The sequence below is a fragment of the Carcharodon carcharias genome, chromosome 13, assembly GCF_017639515.1.
Source record: "Carcharodon carcharias isolate sCarCar2 chromosome 13, sCarCar2.pri, whole genome shotgun sequence".
Lineage (NCBI taxonomy): Eukaryota > Metazoa > Chordata > Chondrichthyes > Lamniformes > Lamnidae > Carcharodon > Carcharodon carcharias.
This window is the reverse complement of record NC_054479.1, coordinates 120,604,164-120,627,116: the sequence shown is the minus strand read 5'-3', so window position 1 is coordinate 120,627,116 and position 22,953 is coordinate 120,604,164. Positions and strand designations below refer to the sequence as shown.

Here is a 22,953-nt window from a genome sequence, read left to right as displayed (position 1 = left end):
TTGAAGAAATCCCTGAAAGCTTGGAAATACATTTTACAATTAACGCAATTACCTTGCTTTAAAGCATATATTACCTCCAAATTCTTATCAGTTCCTTATTAAAATCTAATGTTCAGAAGTTCAAAGCTCTGAACTACAATATTATTGCCAAGTTAATATTGTTAAATATGTTAATAAAATTCATGGATATATATTCTGAACTTTTTAAATATTTAAACATATTCAGTAATGGATCAATTAATTTTGAGAACTGAGTAAATTGGTATTTATAGTTTAGATTTGAGATTTACTTTCATGAGGGTACAAAGCATGCTTTAAAGATTTATTCAGGTCACTTGAATAAAGTGATTTTCATAATTCTGTGGTTTAATATGACTGTGAAGAGAAATCATACCTTTGGTATCCACTTTGAAGTCTTCTGGCAGTAAGCCATCTTGCCTGTTGCCTAGGACAAATGCCAGAAACGAAAGGATGAGTGCATCTAGGATTCCAATAATCGCCAGAATGTAGGCCCAGCGAACAGAGCAGGCACCAAGTGTGTACTTGTCTGTTTTTTCACCACACATGCGCTTTACTTCATCTGAATCCCAGCCATCTGGGAAGATCATGCAGCCCAGGATCAAGCAGGCAGCTGAAAAAAAACATCAAAAAGTGACAAAAAACCACATACCACAAAGCCTGCCACTTATGTACGTAACACAAACTTTAGAATGGGATGACAAAACATTGGATGCAAATGTCAATCAAATACAAGCTCCTGACTGGTTTGCCTTCCACCTTCATAATTCCATTTTGGGATATCTGAATTTTGGACAATTTTTTGCCATGCTTATCATAACATTTAGCTATACAGCGATAAAATCATCTCATTTCAGTGGTCTCCAGAAGTGGACATAATGTACCGATATAGTGTTAGTATATATTTCTGAAAAGTCAGGTCTAATTAATTCCTGATTCCTTTGTAAAATTTAATGCAAACTTGTAGTAATAAAATTATTCAATTTTGGGGTGAAGAACTCAACCACCCCAACCCAACTTTCCATGTCTGTGCCTTTGAATTTCAACCAGTCCATCATATCCACTGTTTTGTAGATAATTTGTCTTACCATAAGAAGTAAAATGGAATATGATGGATGACATTAAATGCCAAAGCTAGGGAATAGCTACATCTTTACCAATTCTTTCATCTGGAGAACATCAGGAACTCATGTTACCAACATGAGTGTCATATAGAAATATGGTTAAACACTGCTTGTAAAGATAGAGTTTCGGTGGCTGAGTAAGCCAAAATGTAGGCCCAGAATATCCTTGATCTGACGAACACTGAAGGATCACCAAAATCCATGCTGATCTTGCCATTGGCAACTTTGCTGTAGATCTCATTTGCATGTCCGGAGCATTAAAACTGGTGTAAAACAAGCAAAAATTCAGCATAACCTTTTAGGGGCCTGAAAAAACATGTGGTATCTTTTACTGTCTCTAATTTATCAATATCATGAAACTTAGTTTGAAACCATCAAACCATCATTTATGTGCATTAATCGCCACTGCATGTTTAAGTAAATGCAATTCTGGATCTCCTCATGGTTATGTACTGTCACCTTTACTCTACATCCTCCATATGAATGGTTGTTGAACAGAGTACAATGACATAATAATCCTGAAGTATGCTGATGATATAGTTCTTGTGGGTCTCACCGGAAATAATGAAGTGAAACTATAGGGATTCAGTGGAGACATTTGTAAAACGGTGCACTAACAATTCCCTTAAGGTGAAAGAACTAGTTCTAGACTTCAGAAAAAGCTTCGGTTAATGATATTGTTCCTGTGGAGATTCATGATGTGGACATTGAAATAGTTACTAACTACAAGTATCTAGGTATCAATGTAGATGATACATTGAATTGGAAGGAACAGTATACCTATGTGGCGGCCAAGGGATATACACAATTACTTTACCTCAGAAAATTAAAATCTTTTTGAGTAAATCCTGCAATCATGAACACTTCTAAACAGCTGTAGTTGAGGGTGCTACCTTTAGTGGGTGTCTTGCCTGGCACTGTTGTCTTAAGAAAGCAGACAATTTAAGAGCATAGACACTATTGAACCAGCAGGAAGGTTATCTGATAAGCAGATCTTTCTGATGAAATCTGCTGTCAAAGAATTTTGATGAAAGTAAAAAGAGTGTCATGAACAATGAGAATCACTCCCTGGTTTCAGTATTACTGCTGGATGCTTTCAGGGAAAAGGCTGCAATCGCTCAGGTGCAGTGCAAATCGATTCCTGGGCCAGGATCTCCCGACATCAGCCCACATCATTTCAATTCTCAGATCGGTGGGGGTGCAGCCAAATCAGCTGTGCACCCGCCAACTTGTCAATGGCCTATTGAGGCCATTTAAAAAGTAATTGAAATAATTAATGGAACTGCCCGTCCAACCTTAATAGGGTGCTGGTGAGAAGCGACTCAGGAGGGAATTGAGGAGGACTCACTGTCAAAGAATGGAATAGCCCCAAACATTTCATTGCTGTAGTGTTTTCATCCCTCCCTCCTCCTCAAACCTAAAAAAAGTGAGGAAGAGGCAGTGCCTTCAGGAGTGCACCAGACCTGCGTGGGACACTCTTCTGAAAGTGGATTTTAAAGAAAAAGCAGCTGATTGGTGAGTAATCCTGGGAGCAGACTCGGAGGGAGGAGCACAGGAGCGGTGAGTATAAATCTAGCTTATCTCGGGGATTCACGGCCTTGTCTCCAGGGAGCGGACTTGGGGGAGGAGCACCGGAGCGATGAACTCGGGGCACAGAGTAACTGAAGCCAAAACTGAAAGAGTGACATCACAGGAAAGCTGTGACCTGAATGGTTGGCAGGAAATCTGCACCAAATTTGAAAAAAAACACTGCAAAGCTAATTAATAAATTAATTATCTAAGTAGAGATGGCTGGGCAGGTGATGTGCTGTAGCTGTATGATGTGGGAGCTGGCAGATCCCATTGCGAGCCACAGTGACCACATCTGCAGCAAGTGTTGGTTGCTGGAGGAACTCCGGCTCAGAATTGATAAGCTGGAGTCCGAGCTCTGGACACTGTGGCACATCCGGGAGGGGGAGAGTTACCTGGATGCTTTGTATCAGGAGACGGTCACACCCGGTAGATTAAGTAGCTCAAGTCCGGTAAGTGGTCAGGGTCAGCAGGGTGTGACTGCAAGTGAGGCAGGTAGAGGGATCCTGTGTTCAGGAACAGAGCAGCCTCAGTTCTTGACCCTGTCCAACAGGTACGAGGTACTTGCTCCCTGTGTGGATGAAGAAGAGAGCTGTAGGGAGGATGAGCCAGCTGACCACGGAACCGTGGCACAGGAGGCCATTCAAGAGGGGGGAGAAAAAAGACAAGTGATAGTTGTAGGGAATTCTATAATTAGGGGAACTGATAGCTTCCTTTGCTAGCAGGATCGAGGTATGTTGCATTCCCGGTGCCAGGGTGAGGGACATCTCTGACCGACTTGAAAGGATATTAGAGAGGGAGGGGGAGGATCCAGTTGTTGTGGTCCACGTCAGGACAAATAACATAGGTAAGACTAGGAAAGAGGACCTGTTTGGGGATTATCAGGAACTAGGAACTAAATTAAAGAACAGGTCCTCAAGGGTTATAATCTCCGGATTACTACCCAAGCCACGTGCAAATTGGCATAGGGACAAGAGAATAAGGGAAGTAAACAAGTGGCTAAAGGAGTGGTGCAGGAAAGAGGGGTTCCATTTCGTGGGGCACTGGCATCAGTATTGGAACAGAGGGATCTGTACTGTTGGGACGGTCTCCACCTGAACCGTTCTGGGACAAATGTTCTAGTGAAAAGGGTAAATAGGGTGGTCAACAGGACTTTAAACTAGAAAGTGGGGAGGGGGGAGGAGGAAAGGGTAAAACACGAAGAAGCATGACTAATGGGAAACAAAGCAGCAGGTTAGCGTGTGGGGGGGGTGGATTCAACTTCATGGAAAATTATGAAAAAACTGAGAAGAAAGGAGAGCCCAGGAGAGGCTATTAAAGTCTCCAGAACACAAAATAGGACAGAGTGTTTGGAAAGGGCTAGGAATCTAACTTCAAGCACATCAGATAAAGGGATAACAATGAGAAAGGGGACGGGAAATACAGGACTGAAGGTGTTGTATCTGAATGCACGCAATATATGAAATAAGGTAAATGAGCTTGTGGCGCAGATTGAAATTGGCAGGTATGATGTGATGGGCATTACGGAGACATGGCTGCAAGGGGATCAGGACTGGGAGCTAAATATCCAAGGAAATACATCCTATCGAAAAGATAGGCAGGTTGGCAGAGGCAGTGGGGTTGCTTTGTTAGTAAGAAATGAAATTAAATCGATAGCAAGAAATGATGTAGGGTCAGATGATGTAGAATCTGTGTGGGTAGAGTTGAGGAACCGCAAAGGTAAAAAAACCATAATGGGAGTTATGTACAGGCCTCTGAACAGTAGTCAGGATGTGGGGCACAAGATACACCAGGAGATAGAAAAGGTGTGTAAGAAAGGCAAGGTTACAGTGATCATGGGGGATTTTAATATGCAGGTAGACTGGGAAAATCAGGTTGGTAGTGGATCCCAAGAAAAGGAATTTGTGGAATGTCTACAAGATGGCTTTTTGGAGCAGCTTGTGGTGGAGCCCACTAGGGAACAGACAATTCTAGATTTAGTGATGTGTAATGAGGCAGATTTGATAAGGGAGCTTAAGGTGAAGGAAGTGACCATAAAATGATAGAATTTACCCTGCAATTTGAGAGTAAAAAGCTGGAATCAGATGTAATGGTATTATAGTTGAATAAAGGCAACTACAGAGGCATGAGGGAGGAGCTGGCTAGAATTGACTGGGAGATGAACCTAGCAGGAAAGACAGTGGAACAGCAATGGCAGGAGTTTCTGGGAGTAATTTGGGAGACACAGCAAAAATTCATCCCTGGGAAGAAGAAGCATACGAAAGGGAGGACGAGACAACCATGGCTGACAAGGGAAGTCAGGGACAGCATAAAAGCTGAAGAGAAAGCATACAATGCGGCGAAGAGCAGTGGGAAACCAGGGGATTGGGAAGGCTACAAAGACCAACAGAGGACAACTAAAAAAGAAATAAGGAGGGAGAAGATTAAATATGAGGGTAAACTAGCCAGTAATATAAAAGAAGATTGCAAGAGTTTTTTTTAGATATATAAAGGGTAAGAGAGACAAAAGTGGACATTGGGCAGCTGCAAAATGACGCTGGAGAAGTAGTAGTGGGGAACAAAGAAATGGCGGAGGAACCGAATAGGTACTTTGCATCAGTCTTCACAGTGGAAGACACGAGTGACATCCCCAAAGTTCAAGAGAGTCAGGGGGCAGAGGTGAGTATGGTGGCCATTACCAAGGAGAAGGTGCTAGGAAAACTGAAAGGTCTGAAGATGGATAAATCGCCTGCACCAGATGGATTACACCCCAGGGTTCTGAAGGAGATAGTGGAGGTGTTAGTGGTGATCTTTCAGGAATCACTAGAGTCAGGGAGGACTAGAAAATCGCTAATGTAACCTGCCTGTTTAAGAAGGGAGTGAGGCAAAAGATGGGAAATTACAGGCTGATTAGCCTGACCTCGGTCGTTGGTAAGATTTTAGAGTCCATTATTAAGGATGAGATTTCAGAATACTTGGAAGTGCATGGTAAAATAGGGCAAAGTCAGCATGGTTTCATCAAGGGGAGGTCATGTCTGACAAATCTGTTAGAATTCTTTGAGGAGGTAACGAGTAGGTTAGACAAAGGAGAGCCAATGGATGTTATCTACTTGGACTTCCAGAAGCCTTTGACAAGGTGCCGCACAGGAGGCTGCTCAGTAAGATATGAGCCCATGGTGTTAGAGGCAAGATACTAGCATGGATAGAAGATTGGCTGTCTGGCAGGAGGCAGAGAGTGGGGATAAGAGGGTCCTTCTCAGGATGGCGGCCGGTGACTAGTGGAGTTCCGCAGGGGTCAGTGTTGGGACCACAACTTTTCACTTTATACATTAATGATCTAGATGAAGGAACTGAGGGCATCCTGGCTAAGTTTGCAGACGATACAAAGATAGGTGGAGGGACAGGTAGTATTGAGGAGGCAGGGAGGCTGCAGAAGGATTTAGAGAGTTTAGAAGAATGGGCAAAGAAGTGGCAGATGGAATACAACGTGGGCAAGTGTGAGGTCATGCACTTTGGTAGGAAGAATAGAGGCATGGACTATTTTATAAATAGGGAGAGAATTCAGAAATCTGGAGTGCAAAGGGACTTGGGAGTCCTAGTCCAGGATTCTCTTAAGTTTAACTTGCAGGTTGAGTCGGTAGTTAGGATGGCAAATGCAATGTTGACATTTATTTCGAGAGGACTAGAATATAAAAGCAGGGATGTGCTGCTGAGGCTTTATAAGGCTCTGGTCAGACCACATTTAGAATATTGTGAGCAATTTTGAGCCCCGTATCTCAGGAAGGATGTGCTGGCCCTGGAGAGGATCTAGAGGAGGTTCATGAGAACGATCCCAGGAATGAAAGGCTTAACATATGAGGAACGTTTGAGGACTCTGATCTATACTCGATGGAGTTTAGAAGTATGAGGGGGGGATCTGATTGAAACTTACAGAATACTGAAAGGCCTGGATAGAGTGGACGTGGGGAAGATGTTTCCATTATTGGAGAGACTAGGACCCAAGGGCACAGCCTCAGAGTAAAGGGAAGACCTTTTAGAACAGAGATGAGGAGAAACTTGTTTAGCCAGAGAGTGGTGAATCTATGGAATTCATTGCCACAGAAGGCTGTGGAGGCCAGGTCATTGAGAGTGTATTTAAGACTGAGATAGATAGGTTCTTGATTGGTAAGGGGATCAAAGGTTATGGGGAGAAGGCGGGAGAATGGGGTTGAGAAACTTATCAGCCATGATTGAATGGCAGAGCAGACTCGATGGGCCGATTGGCCTAATTTCTGCTCCTATGTCTTATGGTCTTAAGGTTGGCGGGCAGGCCGGGAGCCTTGGCGGGCTTCTGAAAAAGCATGAAATCTCACCCACAGGCGGGATGAGGTTTCAGGAGGGATTTTAAAAATTTAATAAAGTTTTGATTAAAAGTGACGAACGTGTCCCAACTCATGTGGCAGCACTTAGCCTCAGGGAGATGAGTGCAATCTTTTGAGTGCATGTGTGAAAGAGCACACTCTCAGCTGAGGGATTTCACCCTCCCCCGCCCCCCCACCACATAGGGAGCGCATAGCGCTTCCTGGCAGACGTCACACTGGCCGGTCCTTAATTGGCCTGCCCACGTCAAATGGCAGCACGCCTCCAATCGGGGGCACCAATCGGAGGTGAGGCCGCTCCTGAACATACCCCTGATGGGTGGAAAATTCTTCCCCTGAACTCGTTTGTGCTATTCTCTGTAAGAACTTTTAACAGGAGTTTGATGTACAGATGAATATATGCACTCAGGGAGGGATTCACTGACTGATTGCTTTAATGCATTGGAATAGTTTTTAATATATACTTAGTTAAAGTTAGATCTCTGTGATCGGGTAATTTTCTTATATTGTCATTATTCATTTATATGTAATTTTTAAAAGAACAATCGAGCAATGTTACCTGAACTGAATTTCTATATGGATAATATAGTGAAATTGATTTGAATTGAGGAATCCTTCCACTTTTTATTATTACAGATTCCAATTCCATTATAAAGCATTCAAGGATGCATAAAATACATTAGGTCTCAGTGAGAAAATTAAAAGAATCACCATCAGACGCCAGGGCCTGGATTTTTCCTAAGGCAGGAGGGCTGGGCAGGAGCGGGCCAATTAAGGCCCGCCCAGCATAATGTGCAGCTGGTAGTACTCAACGCTACCTGTGCGGGCAGGGGGAGGAGGCAGAATCAGGGTATGTGCGCGGAGCTGCCTCAGGAAGATCGAATGGATCTGAAAATCTATTTTAAAATTTATTCAAACATCCCCTCGTGTGACTGTCACATGAGTTGGGACGTTTGTAAAGGTGGGAACATTTATTTATTTATTTTATAAAAGCTTCAGGAAACTCATCCCGCTCGTGGATGAGGTTTCCTGAAAAACGTGAAGGCCGCTTGGGCTCTTCACAGACCCGCCAGCCTTAAGGTTGGACAGGCAGCGTTCTTACATACTTTAATTAATCCCTTAATGGCCAAGATAGGCCCTTAACATTTCAGCAGGTGTGCAGCTGACAACGGCGCGCGCGCGCCCGCCAAACAAAATGTCGTGATGACATCAGGACGCACGCCGACTGGAAGATTCTGCCCCAGAAATAAATTGTTAGGACCAAGACTGAAGCTTAATCATATCAATTTGTGTTGTGGAGCATTGAAATTTTTGGGTGTACATTTCCGCTTGTTCAGAACAGCCAAAAATGTATGAAACTTGTGTTCTCATATCTTTTGCATCAGTGTGGGGTTATGTTAATGAACTAAATAGGGGCCCAATAGTTATAACTTGGGAACAATGTTAAAAATTATGAGGAAATTCCAACCTAATGTTTCTTTGATCTACTTGTCTCAAAACCTATATTTAAAATTTTCTGTATCTTTTCCCGACAAATTTATGGGGAGTGGAGTTACTGTGCAAGTCTCCCCTATTATTTTTACGTTAAATATTTATATTTTCAAAATTGTGAGCCCAATGCACAAGTTCTCTCCGTAAGAAATAGAAGTTATTTATTAGGTGCATCTCATGTATACCAAAACATATTCAGCAATAGGCTGAACACATTTTCATGACATCTGTATTTCACCAGACCTCCTGTGGTAATACATAATGGCTCAAATTCTATACACAGCAATGAAGGAATGGTGCTAACTGCTGACCTCAAAGAACGCCACCCACAATGATCTAATGATATCTGTGGCACGGATTTCATCTTTCCTAATGTTAATTTGAATCTGACCCCAAATCAAGGGATGTCCAGGAGTCCAGCAATAATGATGTTATCAAACAGGATAAGCAGCCAATCACATTGAAGGATTCTCACAGACAGCAAACCAAGAAAGTAAAAGGCACTGCTTTCCTTAACTTTTAATTCAATTTTACAGAGAACATAACTTTTTCAGGAGTTTCTAACAATGATATTGCAATGTAAAATGTAAGTTCTCATCAATTCAGTGACTCCTAAAGATGGCCATCTGCAGGGACGTCAACAGCGCACCCTGTGGAAGAGCAGGGAATCATTGACAGCAACTTCTTGATTTACATAGGATTACATTGGATATACAGCACAGAAATAGGCCATTTGGCCCAAACAGTCCATGCCAGTGTTTATGCTCCAGTTGATCCTCCTCCCAGCTTTCCCATCTAAATCTATCATTGTAACTCTCTAACCCTTTCTCTCTATCGTGCTTATCTAGCTTCCCCTTAAATGAATCTACATTATTCGTTTCAATCACTCTCCATGGTAACCAGCTCCACATTCTCACCACTCTCTGGGTAAGAGGTTTCACTGCACAGGCACGAGAGCCAGAAGTTGTGTCAGTGTCACAGGGTAATGACGCCAAACGCTGACTGTTTCACCATCATTACAACCAAAAATCCGGATCAATGATTTTTCAGATCATCTACCAAATACTGTACTAATAATTAAGAATGGTCACAGCACAGGAGGAGATCATTCAGCCCATCATGTCCACATTAAACCATTTGGAGATTCTCTTAAACCTTAGTTGTGTAAAGTTTCTATGATCAGGTCCTTGAAATGCTATTGAAATTAAAACTCTAACTGGCACAGGAAATTTAATAATCTTTAAAGACTCACTTCGGTTTATTTATAGCTTCAAATCCATATTTTCCCATCTAGCAAATCTAACTGTTATCGATATGAGCCAGTCTACTACACACTGTAAAAAGGAATAATGAGTAGGGATATTACAGCCATATCTCAAGTATGCTTGAACTGATATTTTCCACATGTGAGCTATTTGATATCTGTCAGCTGTGGTTCAGTTGGTAGCACTCTTGCTTCTGAGTAACAATGTTGTGGGTTCAAATCCCACTTCAGAGACTTGACGAAAAAAAATCTAAGCAGACATTACAGTGCAGAACTGAGGGAGGAGCTGTCTTTCAGATGAGATGTTAAACCGAAACCCTGCCTTCTTTCTAAGGTGGGTGTTAAAGAACCAGCGACACTATTTCAAAGAAGAGCAAAAGGGTTTCCCCTGTTGTCCTGGCCAATATTTATCCCTCAATCAACATCACAAAAACAGATTATTTGGTCATTATCACATTGTTGTTTGTGGGATCTTGCTTATGCAAATTGGTTGCTGCATTTCTTACATTACAACAGTGACTCTGTTTCAAAACGTGTTCCATTGATTGTAAAGTGCTTTTGGACATCCTAAGCTTGTGAAACTTTGTTTTTTAAGCTTTGTCCTTTACATAAAACTGCACACATGGAGCAACACATTTTAGCTGTCACTAGCATTAGAAAATGTTCCAGATTTCATGGACATATGTGCTTATGTTCCTGACACACAGTAAACAGATTATCTCGCCTGTGAAAGTGAGTTCCCTTCATTCTTTCATTTCTCTACAAGATAATCAGATCACTTGCTGTATCATCAATCCTTCATTTCAACTGTCATAACTTAGTGTCACTGGTGAGATACCCTCTATTTTTTCATGTTCATTCTAAATCACAATGTTTCTCAAATCACCCTTCATTTTAGTGAAGCTTGAAATTAATTAATATTGTGGTGCACTTTTCCATTAATCAAAATTTCTCACTGACAGCTGAGGCCATTTCAGGCTGTAATAGCTCACCGACAAAAATAACACGCAGTCAGCCTTTAGACTGATATAAACAAATTTAATTTTATGCAGTGTTGAATTTAGGAATAGTCAAAATTATACTTGTACATTATCATGCAGTCACTTTGTTTTTATTTACTTTCTTAAGATATTTCTTTATTTCATCTTTGTTGGTCTTCAGGTCATACATCATTTTCAGTTGTGATGACAGGGGGCTGAACTTCACCCAGATCTCTGTTAATCAGTTAGCTGTTAAGAGTGTCTTGTCCTCTGTGAGAATACATTGAGCCTATTTTCACTGGGACTGACTTTTCTCACTGTTTTTGCTGGGTTTTGGTCATTAAATGAATGCACTGGCAATCCCATGGTAGCTCCTGGGTGTGATTATTTCTCACTGAGTTTCTGCATTAGCTAGGGGTGACATTCTCAATGCAATCTCAGGCCTTCCCCATGTCTGCCTGCTGATGTTGACAAGAAGGCGTGGACACATATTAAAATCAGCAGTGACAGCACTGAAATCCTCAAATCTTATGACTTACGCTCCATTGCACAGAGCGATTTAGGAAGGAACAAAAGAAGTGCCACTGATGGAGGTGCTTTACATTAGAGCCTAAAGGAATTTTCAAAAGAAATCACTGGGGACACAGAAAAGATTCTGATGAAGAGTCATCGTCGACCTGAAACATTAAGTATGTTTTTCTCTTCCTAGATGCTGCCTGATCGGCTGAGTATTTCCAGCATTTTCTGCTTTCATTAAAGATTTTGAAGCTTTTGAAGAGACATGGGCATATAAGATATTACCTACTCTAAAAAACACATTAGAAGCCATACAGGTCCAATGAATACCTTAGCGAGGAGCTCCACATTAGAAGAGAAAGCTTCACCATGGGGACAATAGCTACTGCATTAAGACCTGTAGCCAAGGTGATCTGCCTGTGTCTGTGAAAATGGAAACTGCATTCAAATTGTTGACCACAGGCTTATTTCAAGGAGCCACAGGCTGTCTGTAATACTACCCAAGGGGTTAGCTGGCCACATATACATCAGGTATCAACTAACATTTTTTTTTTAGCAGAGCTGGGAAATTCATTCAGTTTGGCATGACGGCAAGACAGCAGCATGATTCAGTTTTATCAGGTTGCTGTCTTTCCCAGAGTATTTCATGGATGGAGCCCATGTGCCACTGCAAGCACCTACCATTAACATCCTCAACTTTCCTAACAGAAATTGGTACCCACTTGCTGACTGTCTCGATTGAGTGTAACCAGACACAAGACAGTTTTTTACGTCCATATCCAATTGGCTTACAGTTGGCATGATGCTGACCCAGTCCTTGTTTGTGGTGATGGAGTCATTAGTATGGTTGGGGCTGCTGCATTCCAGCTGTAAGGTCATGTCAGAGGAGCCAGCCCAAAAGGGGCCTGGGAGGCAGGAACAGCTTCATGCTGCTCTGATGCAACAGAGGGGGCCTCGCAGTCAAGCAAACTGCACAACTCTTCAGTTCTCTAAAGGAACTATTGGGCCATCCCTGCCAGGTTATCAACCCTCTTCAAGACTTCTGTGCAAGATAAGAATGTGAACCAAGTCTTTGAAGTAACCGATGCCATCACCTAGACTTTTCAAAATAATAAAGGTGATAAATCAGTTTCCGTCCCTCATATGCCCTTTACACTCAAAATAAATTGTCAGCTTTAGGGAGTTAAACGCTGTTCAATAATTACGTTGAATGAGAACTGCCAAAAAAAGTGTTCCAACCTGACTGAAAAGACTACAGGAGAAAAACACATCCCTAAGTGAATTGAATACTTCCTCCGTCAACACTCACAAATTATAGATAGAAACTATTTCTTGTAAAGATTTAACAAGGAATTCTGAAAATGCTTTCAACCTGATTAATAAGGTCAAAGCCAAACCATAGTTAATAAAAGAGACTCGACAGGTGGGATTTTCCGACCCCGCCCCCTGCCAGTACCGCCCTGGCCCCGCCCCCCTGTGGGACTGCCCTGGCCTCATCCCCCCACCACGAACACACTGGCCCCATCCCCCCCGCCAGGAACACCCTGGCCCCGCCCCTGCCCGGGATCGCCCTGGCCCTGCCCCACCCACTGCCCGGCCCCGCCCTGGCCCCGCCTCTGCCCTCCCACCGGGACCACCCGCCCCCCCCCCCCCCGCCCCACCCCCCCCCACCGCCGGGACCACCCTGGAACCGCCCTCTCCCCCCGCCCGGATCACTCCAGCCCCACCCGACCCTGCCGAAAGTCAATGGACATTTGGCTCAGCCACCAAATCTCCTGCTGTGGGTTCCACCATGCCGGGGCCAGAAAACCCCAGCGTACAATTCAAATGCTTCAGCTGGAATATTCCGGCCTCGTTGGCATCGGGTGTCATGGCGGGTGGGGCAGGGGGGTGAGATAATATGGCGAGAAGGCCAAAAACCGGTTTTACGCCATTGGGAAACCAGTTTGCGATCAGCTGCTCCGCCCGTCAATGGCGGCCGTGTTTCCCGCTGCCATACATCGGGAACGTCATTTTAATACATTTGCATCTAATTATTAGCCCTGCTCAACGGAATCATCCCCACACGTCACATTTATCGCCCATGTCAGCGTGAATTCAGAACAGCTTCATAACTGTTTTTGAAAGGCCTGCACCTGGCAACCTGAACTTCGAGGGGAACATGGAGGAGCGCAGTGTTCATGAGCACCGCTCCTAGGACATCAAGGAAGAGGCGCTGTGCATTTGCTGGGGGGGCACAGGCAAGTCGCTTTTTCCCAGCTGGCTTTCAGTGCAGTGCCAGGGCAAGGGCTCCAGCACGGGTGTGGGGAGGGCGTGACAGCACAGACAGGCTGAAGGAAACACTCAATCACATGGGGGGAGGGGGTGGGTGCGAGAAGAGGTGGTGAGGGAAGTGGCCACACACTTGGAAAAGCTTGTCAAAAGTGTGCATCCTTCCACAGCTGAGACCATTCAGCTGTAGCTCCACTGACATGTTTGGAGTCGGGCCTCTGAAGTTTTTCTGCCCACTCAAGCAATGCAAAAGCATGAAAGTGCCACCAAATGCTCCAGAATGTTTCACCCCTCGAGCGTATACTGCAAATTAATGTGCATTTTAGGAGGTTGCAGACCAATTGGACGACTGGGCAAGTTGTACATTCCCCTTGCAAAAGGTGGCCAGTCAGTGGTGGAGGAGCTCACAGCCCCTTGCAATGTCTTTATTAAGGTTTGGTCCAGTATCCCTCATGGTTCAAGTGGCCATGCGGTGCAGGTTAGGAGAATGCCTGCACCTGATCTGAGAGCACAGCATGGAGTCCAATGGGCAAAGCTGCCGCCAATCGGTCAAGTGGAGTGGGGCAGAGGTGGAGTGGATTTCAGCCAGCCAGTGAGTGCACGATACACTGACCATCCAAGTGATGGCCAGTACTCACCGGTATGAGTGCAGGGGCTGTCAGATGTGGCCAAAAGAGGTTCTTAGTGCACCCATGCTAACCCGTGTGTCTCTCTCCTTTATACTGCAGGAGGGGAACATCAGGATTATGGAGCCTATTGGTTTAGCGATATTCCTCATGGCTTATAAAGACCAGAGAAGTAGAAGAAGAGAATGTAGGGGGTGCCTGGCCTGGCAACGGGAGGAACACCTCCCTCAAGATGAAGGGAGCAGCAGGGTCTGCTCCACATGAAGCTGAAGATCCTGAGTGAGCCATCACTTGTAGGCACCTCGCTAAGGCCCAGGGTCTATAGACGGTGCCTGTCATTCCTGCAGATGACTGACCCAGTATCACCAAAGACGGCTCATGTCTAGGGAACTGGTCAGTTATATATGCCACCTGCTGCAGGATTTGATGCCATGAATGGCATCCACTGCCCGTGGCCATGAAAGTGACTGCAGCATTCAATTTTTACACCAGTGGCTCCTTCCAGGGCTCCACAGGTGACCTGTGTGGCATCTCACGAGCCTCCAGGCACAAGTGTATCCAGGAGGTCACGGACACCATCTTCACGAAGGCACAGAACTTTGTGCATTTTGACCGGGATCAGGAAAGCAAGGAAGCAAAAGCGCTGGGATTCGCGCAGATCTCAGGTTTTCCACAGGTGCAGGGCGCCATCGACTGCACTCACATGGTGCTTAGATACCCGTGGCAACAAGGAGTCAACTACGTCAACTGAACTCGCTGAATGTTCAGATGCTGTACGACCACCATAAACTTATCCTGCAGGTCTGTGCATGATTCCCAGGGTGTTTAAAACTTCTACACCCTTTGCAGGTATCAGATCCCTGACATCTTCCATGGTTCAGAGAGGCTGCAGGGCTGGCTCCTTGGGGACAAGGGGATGTGGCTGATGACACCCGTGCGGCGGCCTCAGACTGCAGCAGAGCAATGGTCTGCTCTGTTCACGCCATGAGCTGGACTTTGGTGGAGCAAACAGTAGGCATTTTGAAAATGAGGTTCCGGTGCCTCGACAGATCCAATGGAGATGGAGCCCTGCAATACAGTCCCCACTGGGTGTTGTGCATCATCATCACTTATTATTGCTCTACAACCTGGTACTACAATGGGGAGAGGGCCTAGCTGAGGAGGAGAAGGGGGAGCTGCATATCTCTGATGAGGAAGAAGATGAGGGGATGATGGTGATGGCATCCTCAAAAGTGAGGAAGCTGGTGATGAGGCCATCACACTGGCCAGATGAGGCAGGGGCACTCAGGAGGCCCTCACAGTCGCAAGAATCGTGGAGGATGATGACGAGTGAGGACAGTCCTGACTTCCTCACCTTGCATCTGTGAATGTTTGACTCCTGAGTGGCTCCTGTGTGACTCCTGATGGCAGTGCACATACCTTCAGTGCTCAGGCTTCTGTCATGGAGACGCAGCCATGAAACTTTAAATGCAGCTGATCCTTTGTCCGCCTTCAGCACCTGACCCCTTAAGGAGCACAACATCACAGGTCACAGATGCTGAAGAGATGAGGGTCCAGCCCCATCTCAAAGGTGCTGAGAGAACACAGAGAGAATCACGGAACTCTGTGACGCTTGCCCACAACATTCTGGTAGCAATGACAAGCACCATCGAGGTGCAGACATCACTAAGGTGTCCAGCGAGTGTGAAACCGGAACAATGCCTTGGTCTGAAGGTTACACACTGCACAGGGAAGAGGTCCTGGAGTGAGACACCTGCCTTTATTTTGTGCAGGAACCAAGGTTTCACATCTGAGCGACGTGAACACTGCTCATCAGAACAAGGAGCCATGGGCAAGGAGACAGTTTTGAGAGTTTATTTACAATAGTGAACATAATGTACAAATGATTAATACATTGCCCAGGCTGTGCAACTACAGCTTCTTAACCTTCTAACCCTGTAGCTACGTCTTGGTGCTCCCCCAACATCCACAGTGAAGGTGGAGGCAGCCTGCTGACTGCTGCGCCTTGTGATGACCTTGACGGGTGTCCTCTGGAGGGCTGTGACCTGCAGGGCCCCGGCCTACTCTTGGGTCCTGCTGCGTGGCAGTGGCACCCTCCTTGATCTGTGGAGCTGGAGCTGCTGGGGTCACGGGAAGAGGGGTTTCGGATGGGCCAGACACTCCAGGACTCACCTGAGTGGATGGCCCCGGGTGTGCATCTGCTGATCCTCCTCTCTACAGGTGCCCAAGGGCCCTTGGCTGACTCCTTGGGGAGAAGGGGGAAGCTGGAATGAGACTGAGCTACGCAGGACCCCACACACATTTACACGGTTACAGGCCAACTGTGGCTTCAGTAATGGAGCTCAGCCCGTGTAGCAGTGCAGTACTGATGTCCTGCACCAAGGTCTCCATGGTGGCCGCCATCTGCCAGTGTTAACCTTGGTGCATTGGCATGCCGGCGCTATCACCTCAGACTGAAGGCAGATGGACTCCTCTATCATGCCTTGCAATCTGAGGAGTGCAGCAGACATCCCTTCCTGATGTTCCTGAGCTTGCCTTTGCAGCGCCAGCAACTGAGGTATGATTGGGTCCAGAGGCTCCTCATCGGACTCAGACACAGCATATTTCTGGCTTCCAGCAGTACTCCGAGCGTCGGAAACCTGGGAAGTCCCTGCCACCGCCTGCTGTGTGCTCACCAGATTGTGATCCCAAGGCTACTCTAGAACTAGGTCCCACCGAGGTGTGTGTCTCTGCGCTGGTGGAGTGTGGGTGAGCTCTGTGATGGGTCTTCAATTAGGGTGTCATCAGATTCTTCTTCTGAGGTGTCTTCAGGGCTTGAGTCGAGGACCGGGCTCATGGTCACCCTTGGCTGCTTCCCAGAGGTGCCTGTCAAAACAAGAAGAGATAATTAGTGCATGGCAGGGGATGGCTGAACAGGGGAACTCATTCACAGCATGGTTGTCTGATGGATGTTGCACTGCTGGACCCTCACTTGGTTGAGCACCACCCAGCACAGGAACGGTCCAGATTGTCACCGGCCAGTTGGATGATTCTATTTTTAAAGTCTGTGAGGATCTTGACGTCAGGCACTCCTCCACCAGTTTGTGACCTCCCCCTTTTGTTGTGTCCTTCATGAAGGCAGCTAGAGAGAATGTAAACAGAACGCCTACCAGGCCAGATGATAAAGGTGCCTGGCATGTGTGGGTGGTGAGTGGTGCCATGGACAGGATGAGACCCAACTGCAGGACAGATGAAGGTGTGTATGAGAGAATGAATGGCAATGTCCCTTGAACTGGCAGTGAGTGAGATCCCTGTGGATGTGTGATGGGTTTGTTACTGTGAGAGTTGAGAGTGATGAGAAGAGTGACTTACCCTGGCGGAACGGAGGAGATCATTCATCCTCTTTCGGCACTGGGTGACTGCCCACTTTTGCAGGACATTAGCGCTGACCACCACTGCCACCGCCTCCCATGCTGGATTAGTGACCTTGCTTGTTGGTCTTCACCCAGAGCCGGGGTAAGGACTTCATGCTGGGCCTCCACAGCGTTTATTCGGGGCCCCGAGGGAGGCGTAGCTAAATTTGGGGGCAGCATCTTTCCTCCCTTTAGCAGCCATGACTTTCAGCAGCTTCCGATGTCTTAGAGAGAGCTAGCTCAGTGCAGGGGTGTCCTTTAAATATGGCCCCCAGATTACTGAAGGCCTTAGGTGACATGGGGGCGGGTGGGTGAATCTGAGGCCGCCCCGCCCTATAGTGTTTCCTGGGAATGCATTATTTATAAGGCAGAAATGGGATGATATGGTGCGAAAACCTACCATTGCAGTTAGCGAGTAAAACGTCCTTTTTCCCCTCCCGCTATCGCACTTTGTGTAAAAATGGGACGATTCCACCCTTCGCATATTTGAATGCACACAAGGTGTACTAAACTAAAAGATATATATGTCAAAACAAGTGACTGGCTGTAGGAATGAGGTAAAATATATGGCAAACAAGGCAGGAACAAAGCTGTAGTTTTAGAGAAACATGAATATTGGTTTCAAATAGAAAACCACTGTTGAAGTATTATGCATCCCTGTTGTGCCATTACCCAGTTATGGCACAATTTTCAATTTTGTCTTCCTGCTAAACACTGACAGTAACTACACTAGTAGATCCCTATAGATCCCCTGGATCAGTTTCTACAGCCTTTCAAATTAGCTCTTCATTCCATTTTTTCGAAGCTAGTACAAACACCAAGCCAGAAAGGTATGTTGAAATTTATGCCATCCACATCTTGAAATTGCCTACCAATATTGCACATATTTAAAAATGATATACAGTTAAAGAAGAAGTACAACTGATAGCAGACAAGTGCCAAGATTTAAACAGTCGCTTGGTGGTACAGAACTTGAATATTGCTGAAAAGAGAAACATGTTGCCAAAGCTTTTCATTGTGCACTCATCAGGACAAATGCAAGAATGCCATGTTTCCAAGGATCACAACAATTTATACTAGAAGAGAAAAGGGTGCTGATTGGTTAGCAAGTATAGTTTTGAAGATTCAAATAATAGTGTGATTATTTTGTAACTCAACTGGTCCATGCGTGAACAACACTGTAGAGAATTGCTTTTCAAATCTGCATTGAATGTATTGTAAAACCAGAATCTGCATTGTTGACAATTCTCTCCCACGGCATCAAAAATAACACTGCACGTGTTGTGGTGGTGAAGTGCACTGACTGAATGCCTGAAATATTGGAGAAAGTTTTGATTCCGCTCATGCCACAGGATTGCTTCTCTCGGCTGTTCTGGCCTGAAACGGTGCTGAGCAGAGGCCATCCATAACTTTGCAGAGAAAATAAGTAAAATCAGGAAGGGAACTGGTCCCCAGACTCTACCGTGGCACTTTTGGCGATCAAGAGTGGAATTAGCAGAAGGAGCAAGCTTGGCTGCCTGAAGTTGCTGCCTAGCTGAGAGGATGAGGACAAAAGGTGCAGTTTCAGATCCTCACAAAAATTATTGAAAATAAATATGTGGAATTTTGGAAAGCTGGCTGGCTGGCACCATGGCCATCATTTGTTGAGGGGATGGTGAGGGAGCAGGCATATTGGCATTGCCAGAGAGGCCAACATGTACCACTCCCATAACCTCACTGCGCTCCGTCATGGTTGAAGCTCAGCTCTCCCACTTAAGCCTCTACCTAAATCAGTGAACCAGATTATCCATTAATAATTATCACATTACTGTGCGTGGGACCTCATTGTATGCAAATTAGCTACACATTTCCTCCGTTACAGCAGTGATTGCACTTCCAAAAAAAGTAATCCATTGGCTTTAAAATGCTTTGGAAAATGCAGAGGTCATGCGAGGCATAACATAAAGCCATTTTTTCCATACTGTAGCAGATTTGGGGCTCAACTGAATCTCTATCCATTCTGTCTCATCTGTCCAAGCTTGGGGGAGGCACCATCACCTGAGTGGACCTAGCATGAGAATCCTTACTAGTGATATCACAGATTGTGACATGGAGGGCCCAGCTGCAGGACCCACTGAGGTGACTGCATGCTGCATGGATGACTGCACAATTTCAAAAGCAACACAAGCTGGGAGTACAGAAACTCTGTGGTAGTTGTGCTCAGAAATCATCCTTCCCCTAAAGGCTGGACCCCTGAAGTCTGAACCTCTGTCCTCTTGAGCAGAATCCACCCGCCACCCCCCCACTACTACACCCCCACGTGCCCAGTGCATTGCATCCTGGGTTAACCTTTCCACCTATTCCTCCTCTCACATGCTTGCTGAAAGCTCTAGTGCAGACCCCTCTAACCCACCATTTGCAATGCAGGGGGCGTCAATTACTGTGCTGGTGCTTGACAAAGTGAGAGTGAGTGACAGTGCACCTTCAGAAGCAGTCTCCTCCTGCCCTCTGCCACAGCATGACTAGAAAGAAGGGAGTGGGGCCAGAGTTAGCCTGTAATAGCAAGGGTAAGCAGTAGCAGAAGATTGGCTGCACTATGCATCATAAGAACATCATGTTGTGTGGATAGAGTGTTCAGTATAAAAAGAGCGGTAAAAGATGATGTCCAAACATACTGCTGTCTGTAGCCTCCAGCCTCATCGTCTCCAATGCCTCGTGTCCTCCATCTGCCAATTATGTCAATGGCAGCCTCCTGGACTGATGCGAGCACTTGTATCAATGCAGGACCTCCTGCTAATCTCTTGGTATGTGCTAATTTATCCTGCAAGAAGAGTGGAAATGTGTGCATGTGTGCCCTTTTGACTTTGTGAGGCGGCCTAGGGTCCTGAATATGCAACTAGAAGCAGAAGGAGAAATTTTGTGTCTGCAGGAGAAACAAGGTTGGGAACAGTTGATGGTGTTCAGGCTAATGAAGGTTCATGCAGAGCCATACAAGAGTGAGAGAGATGTGAAGAGGCGCCTTTACTTAGCAGTTCTGGTGACCTTGTTAATTTTTTCCCCTGCACTGCAGCCAGGCTTTGAAAACAATGTTTGTGTCATTTACATATTCTGTCACCTCTCTCCATTCCTGCTCAGGCATTTGCCTCAGCATCTGGCTATCACCACTGGGAAGTAGGATGTTCTTTGTGTTGTTCATTTGCTCCATGGCACTATCTTAAAACCTGGGGACGTTAGCTACAGTAATCTTGTGATAAACATGTTCTAATATTCATTATGTAAAACATAAAACTTAAATAGCATCCGCCATACAGGATTCCCCATCCTCCCAAATTAGCAAACCTCCTATAGGAAGCATGATTAGCGTTGGCTGCTAACCTCAGTATTATGAAGCCTCATCACAAGAACGGGCGTGGGTGTCTGGCCAATGTTATCTGGCATGGAGCACAATGCCTCACTCACCCAATGTACACAATATACAAAAATCAAACTCAATGTCCTCTGTTATAAGGGTTACTCAGGAAAAGGGTTCCTTCAGTCCTTGGTCCTTTTCTCATACAGAACCTCTGAAAATTAATAGTTTAAGTGATTATCCTTTCAGCTTGTTAAACTGTGCTTAGAAAACCCTTGAAATTGTTCATTATGGACATGTGTAAGTAAAAGCAGAAAATACTGGATATGCACAACAGGTCAATAATACTTTGGGTGTAATTTTTCATTTACACAAAATATTCTCCTCTTTCTCTCATTTCCTTAACTTGAAGCATTAAAGTAGGTTTCTTTTTAAGATGCTGATTGACCTGCTATGCATCTCCAACATTTCTCACTTTAGTTTTAACTTTTAAAAATTTACATTATTTGTAATATCTCATTACATTGCTTATAGACCTTTGCACCTGTCCACTCCACAAAATCAAATAACTTTAGGTCTTTCTTACAGATTACATTTTTCGTGTGTACAAATTCTTCTTCAGCTTCAAAAGGATAACTGAACCTCGGCAGGAGTGTTCTGTGGTTCACTGCACCATTCTTCGAACCTTCTCCCAGGTGTATCATTTAAAACCCTTCACAAAATACCCGAATGTCCACCGCTTCACAATGAGATAGTTAGTGGTTAGTAAACCTCTGTGCTCATGAATTAAACTCTTAAGTTCAACATTCAAGTACACCAGTGTTATGTAGCATGAGATTTCCTAGTATGGTGTCGGGAAACAATGGAAATACAGAACTTTGAGGCTCACAGTCCCGCCATTCACTAAAACTTTATGTTCCCATCACGAGTAACAGTACTTGGGTGAATCTAAAATTTCCACCTTCACTACCCTACTTGGAAGACTGTGCAAGGTGTGGATGTCCATTTGTGACAAAGCAGCTCCCTACATGGTCTTAGATTGTCATGGTTTAATCCATGCCTCTTGTTCCAGAGTCTCAGCTGATCTCAAAATAATGCTTCAGGTTTATCTATATCATTTAATATCTAACATATTCATACAAGGTTTCTTCTCCATGATGTCCTTTTGAAGATCTCTAATTTGTCTAGTCTTATAGCCTAATAGCATCGATGATACTTAAATATAAACCATCAAATAATCTTAAAACAGAAATTAGCTTATCTGATTGGATATTTTAAATTTGCACAATAATTTGTAATTTTTAAAACTTAATTTATGGGATGTGGGCATCGCTGGCTGGGCCAGCATTTATTGTCCATCCCGAATTGCACTTGAGAAGGTGATGGTGAGCTGCCTGCTTGAACCACTGCAGTCCCTGTGGTGTAGGTACACCCATAGTGCTGTTAGGGAGAGAGTTCCAGGATGTTGACCCAGCGATAGTGAAGGAATGGTGATATACTTCCAGGTCAGGATGGTGAGTGGCTTGGAGGGGAACATCCAGGTGGTAGTGTTCCCATGTATCAGCTGCCCTTGTCCTTCTAGGTGGTAGCAAACATGGGTTTGGAAGGTGCTGCCTAAGGAGTCTAGGTGAGTTTCTGCAGTGCATCTTGTAGATGGTACACACTGCTGCCACTGTTTGACGGTGTGGAGGAAATTAATGCTTGTGAAAGGGGTGCCAATCAAGCGGGCTGCTTTGTCCTGGATGGTATCAAGCTTTTGAGTGTTGTTGGAGCTGCACTCATCTAGGCAAGTGGAGAGTATTCCATCACACTCCTGACTTGTGCCTTGTAGGTGGTGGACAGGCTTTGGGGAGTCAAGAGGTAAGTTACTCACCGCAGGATTTCTAGCCACTGACCTTCTCTTGCAGCCACAGTTTTTAAATGGCTATTTTAGTTCAGTTTCTGGTCAATGGTAATCCCAAGGATGTTGATAGTGGGATTCAGCGATGGTAATGGCATTGAATGTCAAGGGCCGATGGTTAGATTCTCTCTTGTTGG

General features: G+C 45.0%; 1 protein-coding gene across 1 annotated transcript in view; it reads right to left on the bottom strand.

The window, feature by feature from the left end:
- Positions 1–326: 326 nt before the first annotated feature.
- Positions 327–22,953, bottom strand: part of lhfpl3 (LHFPL tetraspan subfamily member 3) — a 267,944-nt gene continuing 245,317 nt past the window's right edge. Inside the window, exon 2 of the mRNA XM_041203121.1 lies at positions 327–631. Coding sequence (XP_041059055.1) covers positions 327–631 — 305 coding nt within the window. The remainder of the gene's footprint in view (positions 632–22,953) is intronic.